Consider the following 17,366-nt stretch of genomic DNA (forward strand, 5'->3'; position numbering starts at 1 on the left):
TATAAAAACACAAATTCTGCACCCTTTGAAAGCCCACTTAATGGATGAGGCGAAAGTAACCACAATAGGGAGGAACTGCTCCCGGTGAGAGACCATCCCTGCATCGTGGAGGGATTACTGCAGATTCTGAGCAAAAAAAAGCCAGTGTAGTTGGGGAAAAGGTATGCAGGGGAGAGATAACATTGGTTTCTAAGTAAACGTCAGCGTGAAAAAAAAAATGGAATCAAATACAACCGTGTCTCTCGAGTCATCTTTAATTTCAGTGATAGAAAAAGGCCACTTATCTTAGCATCTCAAAATGAACAATGGCTTATGCATAAGTCTAAATGTGTTCAAAATTCAAAATCACAACATGGTGACTGCAAATTTCAAATCACAGGAAGGTGCAGTAGTTAAATTGTGCTGAAAATACCCTTTAAATTATGTAGTGCACAACAAACATATTCTATTCATTCTTTGTTTGATACAATGTCACTGAAATAATCAGAAATAGCATTATCCCCCCCCCCCCCCCATTGTGCAGACCTAGTGGGGATACATGGATATAACAACCTGTATTATTATCAGCTGCTATTTGCCTTGTTGACTATCAATTCTTTTTTTCCTGGAAAAAAGGGTTAATAAAGATTTATTTAATTAGTTTATTATTATTTAGTTTAAGTATTGCCACAGTATTTGTGGAATGTGTGCTGTGTTTTATTGGTGCTGGCTCTGGTCCTGAATTTCCCTCTGGGATCAATAAAGTATCTATCTGTCTATCATAAAGACCATCAAAAACAACATTAAAAACATGAAAAAATACATTAGTAATGGGAAAAACAAACAAGAAAAAACCTTGGCATTGGCATCAGCTTTTGGTAATGTAATATTTTACACATCATAATCAGTATCGGCCCAGAATTTCATAATTGGTGCATCCCTACTTAGAATACTAAAGTTTGGTTATCAGGAAAAATCCACACAAATCACTGATAATGTTGAAATGTGTATTCCTCAAGCAAAACTTCAATTCGCTCAATAAAATATTTTTTTAAATACTGCAGAAGAAAAAAGAACAAAAATTTTACAAAACAAGCCATTTCTGCAGCATGTATATGGTACTGCTCAAAATAATTATTGTAATCACCTTTTTTAAAATAAAGTCATATTGTTGCATACGCTGACATCACATCTGTGATTTAATTAAACATGCAGCACCATAATAAATGCTCATAAATATTTCAAAGAAAACACAGAAAGGGGAATAAAGATCAACAAAAATAAACTTTAAAAAACACATGGGTTTTGGCAAAAATAAAGAAGCAAATACAAACAAATAAAAGTCTTGATACAACATAACATTGGAAAAAGCCAAATTATTTTAAATTTCTGTAATGATTTTGTCCCAGAGTTTCACAAGCAGTGCATCCCTAGACCACAATCTGCGGAGCCATCAACAGTGTAACCATTTCACAGAAAAAATACTGAACAGCAATCGTCTGCACACAGCTTTTGCAAATAATACAATTCCTAAATCACCGCCCTTAACAATTTCACTTCTTTTTCCTACACCAAAACTTCTCACAATGCAATATACACAGGAAAAATGGAACAAGAATTAGATCCCAGCTCAGCATCAGACTGTGGATAACATCACAAAACTGCACCAAAAAAAGTTATGACAGAGTGGGGGTACCACATCAATAGCTAAACGCGTCTTCCTGTAACACCCAGGGGTCAATGATATTCCTGCTAACTTCATTTACCTGACTCGGTTTCCGTCTGTGACCGAGGTCCCATCATTGTAAACATAGGACAGGTCTCCGGACGCACTCCATCCGCTTGTGTGACAGAGGGCGTCCCCGCCAGAGCTCTGGCATCATTAACAAAACAAAACAAATAATAATAATAATAAAAAAAACTAGCAATTACACAACCAGGAGCGGGGTCGAGTCAAACCGCGAGGGGTCACTGAAGTCCGGGCGAGTTAGCTTACACAGTACCGCGCACTGACGATGTTGGTCAAGCTAGCTCCTCTCTCGTAGAGCCATTGGAGGGCTTCCGTGGTAGAGTTAACATAAAAAATGAGTTCCGGTCCTCATCTCTGATTGGCTGCTTTGACGTCCAAATCAGAATTATCGTACACCTGACAGGCAATTTATATATCAATGCGCATGCCATTGCGTGATTCGCGTGTCGCTTAGCAACGACTTTGTTTGCTAGCTGACATCGCTTGGCGGAAGGTTAGTTAGCTGATATTGTTCGTCTTGACATATCCTTGGTAAACTTCATTTAAACGCGTCCCCTTCGTTTGAACCAATCTGGTCCTGCGTTCTGAGATATAGTGTCGCTTCTTGGTGGTTTCTCTGTTGCCGTTTAGCGTCTGCAACTAACAGCATGCTGGTTACCATGCCTCCCTGTCAGCATCAGCATCTTCTCTGTAGGGCACAGCAGCAGCAGCAGCAGCAGCAGCAGCAGCAATAAGGCAAAGTCACCTACGGGCTCCCCGCCATCTACCGGACAACCTTGACATGATTCGGTTATTGCAAGACGAAGCGGAAAGTTCACACAGAGAAGGCTTTTGAGGAAATGATGAATACGTCTGAAAAAAGATCGTTGTCTCTTCTCCCTGGTGTTGGCTCTCTTCATGGAGCTGGATAAAAATGGGTGCTCTCAGGATACAAGGTAGTATTTCCTACACACTGCTGTTTTATCAGCCACGTCATTTTTGATCCACTGCGCTCATTATTCACAGTCATGGTCTTGCAACGGGTTAAGAATGCAACTTTACCACCTTTCAGAGTACTTGCCTGTACAAATAGACCTGTCTATCCATGTCATTATGAATCTATACAAATGTCTCAAGCCAAGACCATTGGATGACATGGAACAGAATATTTTTTTTGGAGTTAAGATACTTAGACCACAACAAATGTATTTAGTTATTTATTCATTTTTCTTAAAATATAACAACAACCAAAATTACAGTATGCAAACACTTAAAGCAATCTCCATATATATTGTGGTTTACTACATACCTGCAACAGGTCTGTCCTCTGCCATTTGCCTCACAATTGTCCCCCTCAAATTGAAAAAAATATTCATTCTGTGTGCAGAGAGGAACGGCTGAGACACCGGTGGCTCGTGAATGTCTCCAGTAAAGCTGTGTAGCTGTCTGTGTGTATTCCTTGAGCTCAGCCTCTCCACGTTTCAGCCCATTATCCTCCAGGGGAAAGAGCTCTGAGCGTCATCGTTTTAAAGCCCACACAGCCACTTATGCTTTCCCATGCAGCCGTCAGATTTCACTCACTTGCTAATCTCACTCAGAATCTTGATTCCCACAGATTTCTCCTTGCAGATACTTGAGCCAGCAGGTTTTTTTTTTCTTTTTTTTTTTCAAAAAGCTATTTGTGTGTTCGATTTGAATTCCAGTAAATGTTTAGTTAAATTGGAGAAAGGGTCATCTGTTTACCGGTTTTGCTATTAGGTCATTTACAGTACGACTGCGTCACAGAAGATTACACAAAAAGCATGGTTACGATTATTTTTACTCTATGATTAAGATCTATCGATTAGAAAGAAAAGGACATTACATATAACTCGAAAAGCGGTGCCATTACAACGTTCAGTATACTTTCAACACTTCCATCAGCCAACTGATTTTCACACCGTCCTCAGATACATTCAGGTTTAAATGACGACTGTCATAATCCAAAATAACATTTTCCTTATTCTAAATCGTCTTTCTTTCGCTCACAACTGTTACTCCACATGAAGACAAATACAGTTGACCATTAGCAGGACATTGCAATATTTAAATGAGGTGCTCGTGTAATTTTCTAAATCTCTTTCTAGGAATTTATCTAATATTTATGTTAGTGCCATATTCAGTCTATATTGAACATGTTACATATTTTATAGAAAAAAAAATGCCACTTGAAATGCATTGGTAAGTCTTTGTAGAAGAGGTGTTTTGTTTTTTTCGACAGATTTGAGACAAAAAAACAGGCTTTTACATTGCTTTATTGGTAACCTTGTAGCCAATAATGTGCTTTTATTAAATGCTTGTATTCATGTTGTACCGCCTCTTGCCAGCTTTGACTAATGGAGTGGTGTCTCTATTTTTTTTTTTTTTTTGGAGGGAGAGAGAGAGACAGAGATAGAGAGAGAGAGAAAACTCTTCAATTATTCAATCATTATGCTGTCTTAGTTGAACCATGTCATAATGTGTCCTGGAGCCTGGGCTGCCTGCTGGCTGGCATACATCCATTAGGCTACACTTCTGTTCTGCTCGTAGGATATGTTCATTTGTTGAGTCTCAGCACAGCACAGCCACTCTCCCCCCTAGATGCTTGTTCTTCATACTTCCAAAGTGTCTAAAAACAGATAGAGAGCGAAACGGTCAGTCTCAGACAGCGAGGCACTCAGGTCCAGCCAGCAGCCTCGGAGGCTTATAGAAGACTTACATGAGCCCAGTGCGTGAATCACAGATGGCTGTGCATTTATCTCACTGCAAGCAACAGACTCTCAATTTAAAATATTTTTGTCCTAAGCTTGACATTTATTTTACTAATGTATCATAATGGATCTACGGACTTTAATTTTAATGCCTCATTTGCCATGTCATATCACTTCTTGATGAACTTCTCAACTAAAGCTAACACTTCACACTAAGTACAGCTGTAAATAATTGAAAACTTTTTGTTGCTCATGTTTGATTTGATTATGTATGACTTCATGTACATTATATTGTGCTTCCCATCCTTACTTCGTAAATCCATTTGTGTAGCAACAAATGCACTTTTTGCCTCAATATTGATGTAAGTATAACAGTATGGACATGTATGTTTGATACAGTTTACTTCAGTAGTGTTTAATGTCCTTCTACCTGTCCATTTTGAATGAAAGCGTGTGTTCATGTTCTATCTATAAGAGCAAAAGTGCTGAAGGGACTTCTGAAGAATAATCCAGATCCGAACATTGTGACAGGTTTTCTCCACCAATAATCAGTGTTCAGGATTTTTACATCGGATTTTTGATGGAAAACAAGGTCTAAGCTAAAGTTTATTTTTCCATAGTAAGATAATCTTCAAAAGTGAACTTTTATGATTTTTGAAATGTAAAGGCAATTGCTAGAAGCAAGAACATTTGATTATAAATGTGCTACCACATGAACACATAACCCGATGCTAACTTCCCGTTCTTGGTTAAAGAGTCTTAAGTTATTGTTCAGCACAAGCCTCATTTTAACTCAGTGATATTGAGACAAGAGAATCTGATGTACAACCATGGCTGATTATGCCAAGGTCTTAGGGTTAATTCTTGCACCAAGCATTTCGGTTTTGAAATGGCTTCTATACATCTGGAGCGCCATTAAAAACATCCAAGCCATCAGCACCCAGAAGCATCAGGGCTGTCTGACTCTCCTCTTACCTCCATGAGTTGGATTCATCATTGTAAACTTCTATATTTTTTAGGTTGGTGACACCATCGAAGCCTCCTACTGCCAGTAATGCACCGTTGAAGGCCACCAGGGACATCTGAAGAATGCAAGAGTATGTATGAGAGAGAGCTACTAAAATAAATAAACCTTTGAATACAAAAGACCTCACTTGACAATTTTCATTCCAGCTTTCTTTTTTAAAATCGATACAGTAATCATAAGAGTGATTTTTGGGGACACAAAAATTCCACATCAATTCATGTTCAGCTTTCCATTTTCATACCAGCAAATCCATTTCATTTTGAATCGTAACTATCCGCTGTAGAGTTCTGTAGAGTTCCTTATGGAACTTTATCGCACAATCAGGAATTTATCAGACACCAAAACTATCAAGACCACAAATACATTTTTGTGTGTAAAAAATATTTCAATTAATCCCAATCTAGTTTTCATCTAAAATAAACTGTTTGTGAATCTTAATATTTTGCTTGCTGTTGAAATGAGTCTCCATCTCTTGTGGAAAGGCAAACATGTTTGGTGAAGACTACTATGAATCTTGTGACATTTACTAATATATATGTCATATATGTCGGGAGGAGTAATCGCTGGTGATCGGGGGACACCATTTCACGGAAACATGTTGTTTAACTCTTAAACCCGTGACACTCAACTTTTGGATTCTCGGAATTGCAAAATACATAGATAAATAAAGATTAGCACAAAAAATTTTCAATCACAAAACTTGCCTCACTTGCAGTAAAACATCTTTTGGATAGTGATGCTGAATATATATTTGATTGATTATTAAAGATACAAATGTAAATCCGTAGGGTTCTGCAAGTTAGAAAATAAGAGTTGATTTTATCGTCTGAGTCAGTAATATTTCCACCCTTAGCCTATTATTTTAGGTATCCTGTCAAGATCTTCCAATTCTCCTGTCCATCTACTCCGTATCATTTGCACTGATTTTAAAAGTACCATAAGTCATAAATCAACTAGTCATCCGATCTATCACGGTGATCCATTACTCACGTTGTCCCTCTTGCTTTTCATGCGTTTGACAGGAGTCCACCTCATGGTGTCTGGGTCAAACCTCTCAGCAGAACTGAGGTACAGGTTCAGCTCGTCTTTTCCTCCGGCGATGTAGATGTGTCCCAGGTACACGGCGCAGCCTGCATTCTCCCTGGGACTCAGCGTGTGGGCGCATATTGACCAGGTACCGTCTAAAGGGCTGTATCGCTCCACTGGGTAACATTTAAAGGACAGCGTAAGTCAGACTAGGTCATATTTACCATATAATACACACAAAGTATGAGTAATCTTACAGACAGACTATCCTGCTTATATTTATATACAGAAATGTCTTAAGATTATTCAAAACCAATTTATATTTTAGGTAGACTTTCTATATATTTGTGTTGTCGATATGGAATCTTTTCAGTAAGCCCATAATGATGTTAGATTCATCACTTTCTGAAGCACAGACCCTGAACTTGATATAGACCAAAAAAGGTTGTGGGAATTTGACTGATCTGCATTTCTCACAGACTGAAATAGTCAGTGACAAGTGGCAGCACAACATAACCCTGTTTATCTTTGGCAAGGTCAAGGGGCACAAGAATTTGTGTGTGTGTGTTTTTGTGTGTGTGTGTGTGTGTGCGTGTGTGTGTGTGTGTGTGAGTGAGAGAGAGAGAGAATGTGTGTTTGTGGGGGGGGGGGGTGGGTGACTTGTGTCCTTCCACATGTCAAAAAGCTGTCAAGGTAAGCTGAGATCTCGCTATACCCACTGAATAAGTACAACATAAATAATTTATCAGAGTTGTGATTAGATTCACCAATGTTTAATGATAAACGGCAGACTTCAACTTCCATCTGCACAAAAAACTCAACACTTTCGTTTCCAAGCCCTTCAATTCCATTTGACAGTTTTGAACGATCTTCACTACCATCAGGCTCATACACATTCTGGAACGTACAGCTCTGGATGCACATTGCTGTCAGATGGGTCCACATGTGCAACTAATTCAACTTGACTGAGTTTTCTATGTAGATTTATTTAGACGATTAGCACATATAAGAGAGGTAATAGCTTGATGTGATGCTGTTGTCTTTTTTTGCGAATCCAAATGTAGGATCTCTCGTATTAATTTTGTTTTCACAATCTGATCAGAAATTAGAGCGACACTTCTTAGTTCCAGGCGAAAGTGAATCAAGGAAAAAAAAAAACGAGGAGGGGTAAACAGTGGTGCGCAGACAAAAGACGTTTCAACAACACAATATGTGTTTGAATTTGGCTCACCATTATTTCATTTTTTTTAATGATTAACTGTTTATTAGTCCAAGAACCTCAGAAAAGACTTCCTTAATAAGTACATTGAGTTGACAGACAGCTGGGGATCCTAATCCTTGTAACAAACACACAAAATGATTGTCAACAACAAAACAAACAAAAATGTCTTAACTCTAGATCCACCATTTACTATAATTTGTATTTTGGCCTTCCCCACTCAATGCTGAAGGGCCCCCAATAAATCTGAGGTGGTTGCAAATTTTGCAATGGCTTGTTGGTTGCTTGAACCATGTCATGGCAAAGGTTTTTGGTTTTTGGTTGTTGTCTGATTTTTATTTTTTTTGGTCTTTTTCTTCTTTCTTGTGTATTCAGGGCCACTTCCCTTCCATAGTCACCTCACTGAAAGGCGGGGTCGACGCAAAACATTTGTTTTGATCTGAGATGCTGGCGAGCTCGTGTGACATGTAGTGGCGGTGAACGTTGTCCACAGATCCTTTCAGAAATGTATGAACATGCTGTTATCTTGTAGTATATAACACAGTGCTGCTAATAGTTACCATTGGTTACCATTTGAGCTTATATCAAATGGAAGTTTTCTCTTCATATCCACATCCTTTACCTGAGCTGACAGCCATATCGCCGTCATTCCCTCCAATCACATATATGTGACCATTCAGAACAGCAGCCATGGCTCTGGTGCGTCGTGTCAACATTGGCGCCTGCTTGGTCCATGTGTTCATTTTTGGATCATACCTAAAACAATGAAATAAAGATTAGCAAGAATAGTTAAAAGGTAATCTTAACATAACTCATAGAAAGAATTTCTTTGTTCCTCTCTGAGTCAGCCTCATCAAAGTAGTAAGAGGTTTTATGTCATTTATATTGGTTAGACGTAAGGACGGCCTGCTCATTTTCACTTGTTTGAAAGAAGCTTTAATTTTTATTTAGAAGGTTTCTTCAAATTCAACTGAGCTCAAAATGTCCATCCATTCATCCATTTTCTACCACTTATCCTGTTAAGAGTCACGGGGGGGTTCACCCTGGACAGGTCACCAGTCCATCACAGGGCCAACACATAGAGACAGACAACCATTCACACTCACAGTCACACCTACAGTCAATTTAGAGTATCAGTCAGCCTCGTCCCCTCTTGATGTCTTTGGACTGTGGGAGGAAGCTGGAGTACCAGAGAGAACCCACACAGGAACAGGGAGAACATGGAGACTCCACACAGAAAGATCCCGTGCTGGAGCCAGGACTCAAACCTGGAACCTTCTTGCTGTGAAGTGACAGCGCTGACCACTGCACCACCGTGCTGCCCCACAAAATGTCATCGTTTACAAAAAGAACAGATAGTAAGAATGAAAGAAAACAAAATGTGCTGAGAACGTTTGTTTTAATCAGAACAGCCAACCTCTCAAATGATGATAGTGACAGTAGCCACATGATAGAGTCCATCATTTCTTTTTTTTTCAAAGTAATTACAAATCCTCAAACCTGCTGTCATTTTAGGAGCCATTGGTTTGGTGTCATTACAAAACTAATCTCCTGCCTTAAGAGGTGTAACTTTGATCTTGGTGGAATTTCCTTTAATTTCAGACTTTGACCTCTGACTTACTTTACACATTACTACTACTTGCCCCACACCTTTATCCCTTGCCATTCTTGTTGTTTGATGAAAAGGGCCACGGGTTGTGTGATGTCATAAAACCCCCCTCTTTGACCTCTGCCTGATTTGATCTGAATTCATATACAGACAGATAAAGAACTGAGAAGACACACAAAGAAATTCTGGATAATTTCTTTGTGTGTCTTCTCAGTTCTTTATTTCAAAAGTAGCGTCGTCTCAATCTATAATTTAGTTGTCTGAGTGTCATCTCGGACATTGAAACCTCAGACTCCCTCAAAGCGCTTCAAACTTGGCAAAGCACTTTCTCAAGGCACGAGCAATTCAGTCACCAAGTTTGATGTCAGTGGGATGAACGGTTGTCAAGACACGGTCCTCCGCACATCCTTCCACACAGATTTCTTGCTTTCATAGATGAAACAAACAATCTCCAAAGATATATCGATCTTTAGTAACAAATCATGCCGGAGTACCTCTCCACAGAGTTTATGGTGGTAATTCCATCATGTCCTCCAATAGCATACAGGTACCCATCCAGCTCTACCACACACACTCCGCTGCGGGGGCTGCTCAAGGGTGCTACATCTGCACTCCAGCTGTCTGTGTCTGGGTTGTACCTGCCATGACAGAGGTCAAGGAGCAGCATGTAAAGTGTGAGCAAAACCAATGTGGGTACACTTTTCAGAAAAATTGTTTGTGTGCTCGAAATTGTGTTCACTCGGGTTTGATATGTGGCATGAAACTAAGCGAAGCACAAACTAGATTAATCACATATAGGATCATTCATAGGGGTCACTGGACTTTCTGTAAAATGAAAGACTAAAGCTAAAAGATTAATGCTGCAAATGTGATAGGAACACAAACACAGATACTTTATGAATACCAAATGATTTATGAGAAAACACATTGCTATTCCTCCCAATTCTGCATATTAGACAGAACACGGGGGGGGGGATTATTGGCTCTGCAGACTCTGGAGTGCACAATGGCCTTATCATCCTTTTTAATGAATGGTTGGGAAAATTACTAATTAGGAAGAATTATTTTTAATTGAAGAGCAGTGAGGAGGTGTTTTTGAAGAGATGGGGCCATGATGTTATTACATGTAAGATATTAATCTCAGATTCTGCCTGCACTGAATGTCATTGTAATGGAGACCAGGGGTTCCATTACCTGACGAGTAAATCATAACTGATATTCACACACCAAGTGACTGCCATTGTTTATTTCGCTATTCCAAACATTGGATAACATGGTGAAAGCCTAGACTGTGGTGAAAGGAACATAGGGGGACTGGCTATCCTGCCTGTGTGAAAGAGGAAACATTTATCAAAGTGATTCAAACATCAGAGTGCAATGTTTAATGTGTCAGTGGTGTTACTTAAGTTAAACTAAGGCAAGTGGTCAAGCAGTAGCATTACTCATCTCTTCCTGGTTGTCTTCTCAACAGGGGGTGGAGGCAGAAGTGTGAAGCAGGCCAAAACACCTGTTTGAGAGCTTATGGACTTGAGGGATTGGGGGAGTACAGACAAAATGTAGTATTGGGCTATGACTAGTAATTTGGATGTATTTAAATATTTCATGTTTCCTTTATTTGCTATTTTGTCACGGTGTGTATACATATATATTTAATAGGTTTGGGATCCCCTTTGAATAGTCTAGTCCACCTAATAACCTGCAGTCAGGAGGGTATAAGATGTAGCTAGTTCCATACGCTTTAAGTTTGGTCTGTGGTCTATTGGTGTATGGAAGACAATAAATGTATAAATGCACTAAAAATTTAAAGCCAATGCCTGACCACTCCAACACTCATATTATTATTATTGATATGTGTCTTTTAGCTAAGTGAGTTTAAGAAAGGAGATACATTTCTTACATTATATTAAGCATATGTTAAGGATTCTTACCCAATATTGTGTGGGAATCTTTAGTTTTGATGTTGTTTATTGTTTTTCTTTGTGCGTCATTTTTACTATTGATTTATGATGTGATTTTTTGCTATTCTAGCTTCCAGGGGCTGTGTGTGATACAGTAGGTTTAAGACAAGCAATCCTTATTTAATAATTCCTATTTCTTGTATTTATTGTTTCTGAATATGATGTCCTTGTTCTGGAAAAAGCAATAAAAAGTGATTTAAGAAAAACAATCAATGAAAATATGTGAGGATGGATACATGGATCTGTGTGAACATCTGCTAGAGTGGTTGCTCTCTTCTTTAAAGCCATTACAAATAATTTATCTTTCCATTCAAGGCCATTCAGTGATCGCGTGCATACTGCAAAACAGCACTTCTGTTTAATTGGCTGAGTTTAGGATGACTGGGACTCCAGCACTTCCTTGAAATGTCACAATGGTACTTTAAGTACCCCTCAGAGATTAGGAATAAACAGGTAATCAGAAAGAGAGCTGGCTGGTTCAAAAGCTGATCACACCGGAGTGGGTCTTTCCCAACTGGTCTGCTGCCAGCGGGGGGCAGATTCAGTTACCAAATGGCTGTCTGTGGGAATTGGGAACACAGCCAGCTCCGTGGAGATATCATATCAGATAGAGTAGGAGGATAGGAAGTGGGAGACAGTCTGATATCTGATACAGCCCAGACTAGTGTGTGTGTGGGTGTGGGTGTGTATGTGCATGCATGCCTATGAGGACTAAATGTGGGGATTTTGCTCAGTTCCTTTGTAGCACAGTTTATGATAAGTTCAATGTTAAAAGCTTCACATGAACTTTCTGCCTTAAAGCTGACCTCTGCTGTTAAGTTATGTAAGAAACAACTTGAAATGATAGCAAAAAGTAAACAAGTTAACTATTTCAATTCGGTACCGAGTCAAATTTGGGATTGACCTCCCCAGGGGGGCTCCAGACATTGTTAGGGGAGTCTCAGTGATGGCGGTGAAAGAATATTAGAATATCAACATGAAATATAGACCAGCATCAATGTATGTGATTATTAAATGATACAGCAGTTTTGAGGGAAGTGTGCTGTTTTTCCTACTTCCCGATTGTCTGAAACTAAAAAATGACATCCAAGTATTTGGTGTACTTAATGGCACCAAACAATACAGTATGTTCACATATTGGCATCCAGAAACAAAAATCGAGCGTTAGCGTTAGTTCTGTCAGGCCGTGGTAGTCAAGCGCCATTGGCTTCCCGTCTATCAATCAAACTGATCAATCAGCTGATCTACAGCTGCTCCGCATCAGCTGATCAAATCCCTTGCTTCTGATTGGCCCCTCTCAACTTAAATATCACCTGGCCTCAACTCCCGCTCTGCTAGCTTCTGGCTATGCTGCTCTGCCCGCTGTCATCGCTGCTATCTGCTGCTATCTGCTGCTATCTACTGCTATCTGCTGCTATCTGCTGCCATCTACTGCTATCTGCTGTTATCTGCTGCTATCTACTGCTATCTACTGCTATCTGCTGCTATCTGCTGCTATCTGCTGCTATCTACTGCTATCTGCTGCTATCTACTGCTATCTGCTGCTATCTGCTGCCATCTACTGCTATCTGCTGTTATCTGCTGCTATCTACTGCTATCTACTGTTATCTACTGCTATCTGCTGCTATCTGCTGCTATCTACTGCTATCTGCTGCTATCTACTGCTATCTGCTGCTATCTACTGCTATCTGCTGCTATCTACTGCTATCTGCTGCTATCTACTGCTATCTGCTGCTATCTACTGCTATCTGCTGCTATCTACTGCTATCTGCTGCTATCTACTGCTATCTGCTGCTACAGTTGCTCCTGCTCGCAACTTGCTACCCTCCACCTCCCCAGCTCCACCTTGTCGTGTATACATGGCATAGATTGTTTCATGTCATGTTGCTGCTCTGTATGGGTATGTTTGCTCTTCCACTCTTAAACTGGTAGAACCTTCTTTCATGCTGCTGGTCCCCTGTTTCATGGTGCTCATGAAAAATGATCAGGGGACTCCTCTGAACAGAGCCATACCGCCAATTTGTACTATAATAAACAAATCAAGCTCATTATCATCTCTTGTGTTTCTTGATGTGAATGGACCTGACAGAACTAAAGTATATAAATAACAATAAGCCTATAATGTTAGTTTTAGCCTTCAGACATCATAATCACACACCCTTTTACCTCTGAATAATGACTTCTAGAGGAAGATGAATTGTTTGCGTATTAACTAACAATAAGAAAATATTGATAGTTGTTACCAGTGAGAAAAATAATTTGATTTTAAATCAAGGATAGGATAAAACTAAGATTACAGTCAGGGTAAGTATTTAGATCAAAAATGAAGAAAACAGATTTAGTGAGACAGGCACAATAATATGTCTATACTTACATCTGTCGAAAGAATTTTATTCCTGAATTTTAATTTGTCGGAGTAAACTGTACTAACTTGGATGTGCTGCCTCTTATGGAATACTTCAACAAACGGAGTGCAATATGTTGATATGAGAGAAAACAAATTCAAATGCAAGTACATATAGAACGATAGGATTTAAAATATATGCTGACAGAATAATTAGTGATCAAGGACCTAAACTGGAGACCAGTATGTTGAGTTTTAAGGTGGATTGGAGGTTGTTCCATATATTGGGGGCAGAAAAGCTAAAAGTTCCACTGAAGTGAAAGCCCGTCACTGAAACAAGCCTGGTAAGATACGGGGGACCAATTCAATTAAGTATAGATATAAGATGGGAGATAGTAATGACTTCATACGTATATGAACACATGCCAAAGTAAATTGTGCCCTTTCCACTATAGAGCACCACCCAATATTATATAAACAACACATTGTTGAGTACCATAACTGTGTGAATATAACATCTGAATATTTTTGTAAAATCTTTAAAAAAGAAATAAAAAATGTTTTAATTTTTCAAGCTAAATAAATTATAAATCCAGGAGATACTGTAGAGGTTGTTCACACTGACAGTAGCTTCTCTTTGTAGATTATAAACTGGGCCAGATCAACCCAGGTGGAATCCTCTGCAGGATCCACAAATGTCACTTTTAATGAGTAAAAAATTGTTATCTCAGCCCAAACCTGCTTGTTTATATTTGGTGTAGCATGTAAACATTCACATTCTCCTGCTGTAATAACCCTGACTGATGTAATGGAGTGCAACTTAATTGGATTCGCACCCCCTTTAATTTTGAATCATCTTACACCAGAAGATCAACCCAAACTAAAATTAAGCCATTTCAGTTTAATCTTTTTATGGATTCAGAAGTGTTTGATGTTTGCCGTCAGTTAAACCATGAAATTCAGGGAGTAATATTTGGAAGGGGGGAGGGGGGTCAATGTGTTCAAAGGATGGACTTTTTACAGAATAAAATTCCACGCATGGTGCAGTTTATTTTGTATTGAGAGGGATTTGAAAATGAAAGTCTTAAAATACAAATAAACACACATAATTAGACCTACAAACCAAAGGTTCAGCTCACCTCTCCACACTGCTGTAACATCGTACATTATCTTCCCCGCCAATGGTGTAGACCTGACCGTCCAGGGAGCCCACAGCCACGTTCCCTCGACGGTTGACCATGCGAGCAGCTGACCTCCACTCGTTGTACTCAGGACAGAAGTGTTCGACCAAACAGGATGGATCTTCTTTGGTCCAGCCGCCCACTAATAAAACAAACCTTTATTTGGTTAATAATCACTCCCTTTATTTTCTTTATTCATACAGGTTGATATATATGCTTAAGAACAGAAGAACCACTCCATCCATCCATCCATTTCCTTCCGCTTATTCCTGTTAAGGGTCGCGGGGGGGCTGGAGCCTATCCCAGCAGCCTTCAGGCGAGAGGCTGGGTTCACCCTGGACAGGTCACCAGACCATCACAGGGTCAACACATAGAGACAGACAACCATTCACACTCACAGTCACACCTACGGTCAATTTAGAGTATCAATCAGCCTCGTCCCCTCTTGATGTCTTTGGATTGTGGGAGGAAGCTGGAGTACCAGAGAGAACCCACACAGGAACAGGGAGAACATGGAGACTCCACACAGAAAGATCCTGTACTGGATCTGGGCCTCGAACCTGGAACCTTCTTGCTGTGAGGCCACAGTGCTGACCACTGCACCACCATGCTGCCCCCAGAAGATCCACTCACTGAGTGAAAATTTATATAAACCTAATGAGCACTAGGCGAAAGCAAAAAAAAACAAAAAAAAGAAGAACCTCTACCTCCACAGCTTGAAAAGTTTCTTATTTCACTTGCACTTGTCATTTTCACTACATTCTCTATGTTTTCTCTCTCTCTCTCAAAAAAAGAAAAAAAGTCAAATTTAGGCAGCACTTCAGAAGCACTTGACTGGTTTCCATGGTGATCCTTAGCAGGGAGAGGTGTTACCAGGTATAGTTGAAAATGAGTGACTAATGTCATGCAGACGCTGGACATCTTAAAGGGAAAGCCATCATATAGTGATTTATCCAAAGAGCAGCTTTATAATTCCACACAGTCTGAAAGTCTACTGGAGAGATCAAACAACAATCTATTGGAATTGAGTGACTGCATTCACATCATTTTCATCCTCGTCAAACCATCAAGGGACTTCGCTTTTTTCTTCATTTTATTTTCCCTCTTTTACTTTTACTGGAGGGTTACACTGTCATTGATTGACACACTATGTAACCCTGCACAGCAGCTCTGTGCTCAGCACGCCTGCATACGCATCAGTAGAAGGTCTGCTTCTCTGTGCGGTCACATTTGGCTGTGAATTATTGTTGGCTCTTATAACAGGGTCATGTACATATTGATCGAGAACTTTAAAAGGAGACAAAAGTTTAGGGATATTAATTCATTCATTAAATATTAATAAATCTTCTCTATACCAACTACCATTGTCTGCAGTTAAGAGTATTCTCTTGACAGTATAAGGCAGCGTGGCAGAGATTTGAAAGTGAAGGTGAAACAAGTTCATCTGTGTGATAATCGTTTCATACTACTTCATACTTATTCGTTGATGATAGATAATTATGATGATCTTTAGTTTGGATTTTTTTTAGACCTGAGTTTAAGTTTCTTAGTTTTAGCTTCTAATGATCTTAAATATATCCCATTCGAATTTAAGAGTTATGATCTTTTATTCTTTTTCCTGAACTCACGTAAGCATATGATGTGAATGCATAAAACTACACTTAAAAATCAAGATTCAGTCACCCTCAAGTACAGGAACTCTGGAAAACTGACCCATAAACATCATGTCTTGGATGCCATCTTTGGGAAGAGATTTGCTTAGCCCTCTGTTGGGGGTATGATGGCGGCGGGTGGCCCCTCCTTTGCCCTCTTTGATTGACATGTGACGGAGCTCTGGTTCTTCAAGGGCTGCCCTGAAGCGTACATTGATTTAAAAAAAAAAAATTACATAATCATAAACATGCACTGATTGTAGGAAATTATCAAGTTATGTACCCATTAGGAAAATGAACACATCCAAAAGGACACAAAATTTAAATTGTAAATGAGAATAATCTGTTAATATATATCAACCACCGTTTCTTGATGTAGTGTCTCTATTAACTTGGAACAGGATTGATTTAATTTAATCTCATGCTACAGTTATGTAGAACATAAGAAATACATTCAAATGATGGAAGAAAACAATTCAGTTACTGACAATCACAAGCCCATAAACCAGGATTAAGCCCCTTACCCTTGCTCATTGTACACGCCCATGTTTTATCTCCTCTATATGTTGCTCAGCGCCTGCAGTCGAGATTTGTGCCTCAAAGGAGCACCAGCAAGCTACTGAGGTCTCTGTTTTATCAGCACACACCTCTGTGCCCGCTGTCCTTAAGCTACCGGCTGTCACATTTTTTTTTAGCATTTGTAGAACCTTGGACTAGATTCCTCCCCTTAGCAACACCACCCACCCACTGGCAACCCCCCCCCCCCGCCTTCCCACACACACACACACACACACACACACACACACACACACACACACACACACACAACTTCCACCAAGTGATTCATCCCACCATCCCGGTAGCTTGAAACCTAAGACTCCTCCTAAACACCCAAGTTTGAGCTTGTATTTGA

At 39.5% G+C, this 17,366-nt stretch overlaps 2 protein-coding genes and 1 long non-coding RNA gene across 15 annotated transcripts in view; 1 reads left to right on the plus strand and 2 right to left on the minus strand.

The window, feature by feature from the left end:
- LOC147260272 (potassium channel subfamily T member 1-like) overlaps window positions 1-3,181 on the minus strand; it is a 74,352-nt gene extending 71,171 nt beyond the window's left edge. For 4 of the 13 annotated variants that reach the window (XM_086206781.1, XM_086206775.1, XM_086206780.1 and 1 more), the window contains exon 1: window positions 3,018-3,181. In XM_086206781.1, coding sequence (XP_086062907.1) covers window positions 3,018-3,084 — 67 coding nt within the window. In that variant the 5' untranslated portion in view covers window positions 3,085-3,181. Of the gene's footprint in view, window positions 1-1,745; window positions 2,257-3,017 lie in introns of those variants that run through there. The other 9 variants (XM_086206776.1, XM_086206777.1, XM_086206778.1 and 6 more) reach the window with 4 other exon arrangements.
- Window positions 2,132-12,642, plus strand: LOC147260273 (uncharacterized). Its single transcript, XR_015116546.1, has 4 exons — window positions 2,132-2,664; window positions 5,457-5,534; window positions 6,487-6,638; window positions 8,085-12,642. It is a non-coding gene; the product is annotated as an uncharacterized LOC147260273 (long non-coding RNA).
- On the minus strand, window positions 4,210-17,112 carry LOC147260274 (uncharacterized). The gene is made up of 8 exons (XM_086206787.1): window positions 16,978-17,112; window positions 16,515-16,654; window positions 14,760-14,943; window positions 9,813-9,956; window positions 8,332-8,465; window positions 6,455-6,666; window positions 5,413-5,519; window positions 4,210-4,355 (listed from the first exon to the last, which is right to left on the minus strand). Exons 1-8 carry the CDS (start codon window positions 16,998-17,000, stop codon window positions 4,298-4,300), a joined length of 1,002 nt encoding a protein of 333 aa, XP_086062913.1. The 5' UTR covers window positions 17,001-17,112; the 3' UTR covers window positions 4,210-4,297.
- Window positions 17,113-17,366: the final 254 nt, after the last annotated feature.

Source organism: Aulostomus chinensis, chromosome 6, assembly GCF_037954235.1.
Source record: "Aulostomus chinensis isolate RoL2024-O1b breed Wild chromosome 6, RoL_Achi_v1.0, whole genome shotgun sequence".
NCBI lineage: Eukaryota > Metazoa > Chordata > Actinopteri > Syngnathiformes > Aulostomidae > Aulostomus > Aulostomus chinensis.

Bases quoted from the DNA above. Each gene is read 5' to 3' on its own strand.
- LOC147260274 (XM_086206787.1), bottom strand. From the start codon at position 17,000: ATGGGCGTGTACAATGAGCAAGG. The intron at 14,944-16,514 runs GTCAGTTTTCCA...TTGTTTTATTAG, and splicing joins CCAAGACATGATGTTTATGG to TGGGCGGCTGGACCAAAGAA. The intron at 6,667-8,331 runs GTAAAGGATGTG...AATGTTACCCAG, and splicing joins CGATATGGCTGTCAGCTCAG to TGGAGCGATACAGCCCTTTA.